Raw genomic sequence first — 2,995 nt, forward strand, 5'->3', positions numbered from 1 at the left:
GTTCCTACAACGAACCTGCCTCACCGAGAGGCACATACCAAGTCCATCGGTAGAGTGACGTCATGCCGAACGCGGAGATGAAGAGCAACATATGGCCACTTCGGACCGGTAGCCGTCGTGAAGGCATGCCGCGAGGTTCGATACCTAATCGGGAAAGACCGGCTACTTCGGTGTGGCTTGGAGCGAAGCGCGCGTTTGGCCGAGCGGCGTCAAGTGGCCCTATTGTTCGCCGAATGCGGAAGATGTTCCGAGATCTACGCACGAGGCCTCGGGAAGACCGTGCCGAGCTTCGAGTAAGCGTCGTGCACCGTCGAAGGTGTCGAAGAGCGTCGAAGGCGAAATCGAACTGTTGTGTGACTGAGTCGAAGTGCCAGGCGGGATGCGACTGCCGAAAAGAGGTGTATCGGGGCCCAGAGGGGCTTGGCGCCTATCAACGCTCTTCGACATCTTCGACGGTGCGCTACGCTTGCTCGAAGCTCGGCACGGTCGTCCCGATGCCTCGCGCGTAGATCTCGGAACATCTCCCGCATTCGGCGGACAATAGGGCCACTTGACGCCGCTCGTCCAAGCGCGCGCATCGCTCCATGCCACACCGACGTAGCCAGTCTTTCCCGATTAGGTATCAAACCTCGCGGCATGCCTTCAACGACGGATACCGGTCCGAAGTGTTCATATGTTTCTCTTCATCTCCGTGTTCGGCATGACGTCACTCTACCAATGGACTTGATATGTGCCACTCGGTGAGGCAGATTCATGCGGGACAATGCAAAGCCCCTTGTACTAGTGTGCCACTCTCGATAGTCATAGCGACCTATGCGTAGTATAAAATCTGTCGTACTTCTCTCCAAAAATACAAGATCCGGTTCCCCCCTCGAGTTCAGAGCTCATAGTCGAGTTCGCCCTGCGTCTAAGCCCTCACCTGCATCACTTCGTTCTTCGCTGCGTAACCTCGAAACCTCGTATACTGCGTTTACTCGTCGATATCGTCTCAACGAACCTTTCGACTGCAACTATTGTCGAAGAACTGCGAACCGCATCCTAGCTAAGTCCACCCTATCGAGTTGTGTCTCTTGCCTCTACGATACATCGAAGAGCTCTGCCGAGCTTCAATCGTCTTCACTAACCACCCACAGCCTCCGAGTAGCTTCGACAACGTGTCGAGCCACCTCGTACCTTCCCTTGATACAATGGTCTATACTCCTATACCGATGCCTGACTTGTAGACAATGAGCGAGGACTTATGGACAGTACGTCGTCCTGAAGATCGAGCAAGGAAGTCAAGAATGACCACTACCCCAAGCGAAGAGGAGCAGAGACTTGAATGAATAACCAGGTCGAACTTAGAGTTCGACCGACTAGTGGTACAACTACTTATACAAGTACCGACTACACACGGACCATTGTGTCTATGTGGTCGTGTTAGTGAAGAAAGAAATGTAGTGGTACGATGCCGAGTACGAAGTGCGCACGGACCCCATTATGTAAGCTACATAATGTTCAACCTGCGGGTGAGCGCTAAGACAGGCGCCAGTATGGGCGCTAGTAGTACAAGGAATAGAACGGAAAGACAAATGTTTCATCCCTAGCGTTCGTAGCCTTTTCCGAGGGTGTTTCTCGTGTTCACTCGAACCGCGGGACACCTTGCTGCTAACTCCCCTCTCACTAAGACAATAACCCGCCTCTAGTCCACCTAGGTCGTACCCAGGTTAGGGGTTAGGGTTTCGTAGATTATATCACCGCGACTACTTTATTCCAGAGGGATCAACCATAATCCCAAATGTCTGGTCAGCTGCCTTGGTGTGCAATACCATCTAGTTTGTCCTAATGTGTTACACACGCAGGGCTATGTCTCGAGATTCATCGATCTATCCTGATCCGGAGGCTTTCCATCCAGAACGGTTTGAGGAGATGGATCCGGATACACTCAATGTCGCGACTTGGGGTCAAGCGACAGGGGAGAGTTTGAGAGCTGGGGGTGTTCGACTGATCTCACGGGACAACCGCTGATGAATACACAGAGACTGAACTATCTCCCTATGACGGAGATTGAAGTGTCTCCGGCATGGGGAGATATCCCCAGCGTCTAGAGATATTTCTCTGAGGGGGCGCTTATCTCCCTGAACGGGAACTCTATCACGTGCGGTGCGAGGAAAATACCCTAGTCACATGTATTCTCCGCTTTGGGTAATAACTAAGAAATTGTCTCGTATAGTATCAGGGAATCTCATTATGGCCGGTTTTCGGCCTCTCACGGAAATATATTATTTACAGCCAGCGCTGGGGAAGGCGCGAGAGCGCGGGAAAATATGTGAAAAGCGTGTAAAACGCAAGCTTTTAACCTTAATCTGAGTTATCCTGATTTGGCAGCCCCTCAGATTAGATAACGACAAGAGACCGGACTTTACCGAAAGCTGATGAAGAGATCGGGTGATGGTGACCCAGTCACATGATCTCCCAAAGGGGACACAAATAATTTGAAACAAGCGCCTTGCGCCCGAAAATTGATGGAGGTGTCTCCACACGCCGGAGATATCTCCCCATGCCGGAGACACTTCAATCTCCGTCATAGGAAGATAGTTCAGTCTCCGTGTATTCATCAGCGGTTGTCCCGATCTCACCGAAGCGATGGTGAGCTACACTCAAACCTAAGGCTAGGGACAAGATAATATATTAGTGAAGTAAGAAAAGGAATACAAGGGATGCTTACTGACCTAGGGACAAGAGGTCGAAACTGAGGTCCCTAGGGCAGCAGAGGCCGGCTTATATACAGGGGAAGTTTAGGGGAGGCTGTGCGCACTGGTCCGTGCACAGCTGGTCCGTGCGCAGCATGCTGACGCGGCCCCGGGGGCCGGTGAGTCAGAGAGGCTGTGTCAGCGGAGCCCGAGCTGTGCCGCGCACTGCCGTCCCATCTAATCTAATCGTACAGTAGATATGATGCGTCCGTATCAGGCAAGTAGTACAGAGGTCGCGGGTTCGAGCCCGCAAAAAGGAAAAA

The 2,995-nt window shown here is 52.3% G+C and overlaps 1 protein-coding gene across 1 annotated transcript; it reads left to right on the forward strand.

Moving 5' to 3' along the window:
- Window positions 1-1,743: 1,743 nt before the first annotated feature.
- POSPLADRAFT_1103320 (hypothetical protein) lies at window positions 1,744-1,953 on the forward strand (the record flags this gene model as incomplete). Its single annotated transcript, XM_024483242.1, has 2 exons — window positions 1,744-1,784; window positions 1,842-1,953. Coding segments are annotated over 2 exons (153 nt in total), but the record flags the coding sequence as incomplete, so codon positions are not given.
- Window positions 1,954-2,995: the final 1,042 nt, after the last annotated feature.

The sequence above is a fragment of the Postia placenta genome, assembly GCF_002117355.1.
Source record: "Postia placenta MAD-698-R-SB12 unplaced genomic scaffold POSPLAscaffold_196, whole genome shotgun sequence".
Classification (NCBI taxonomy): Eukaryota; Fungi; Basidiomycota; class Agaricomycetes; order Polyporales; family Adustoporiaceae; genus Rhodonia; species Rhodonia placenta.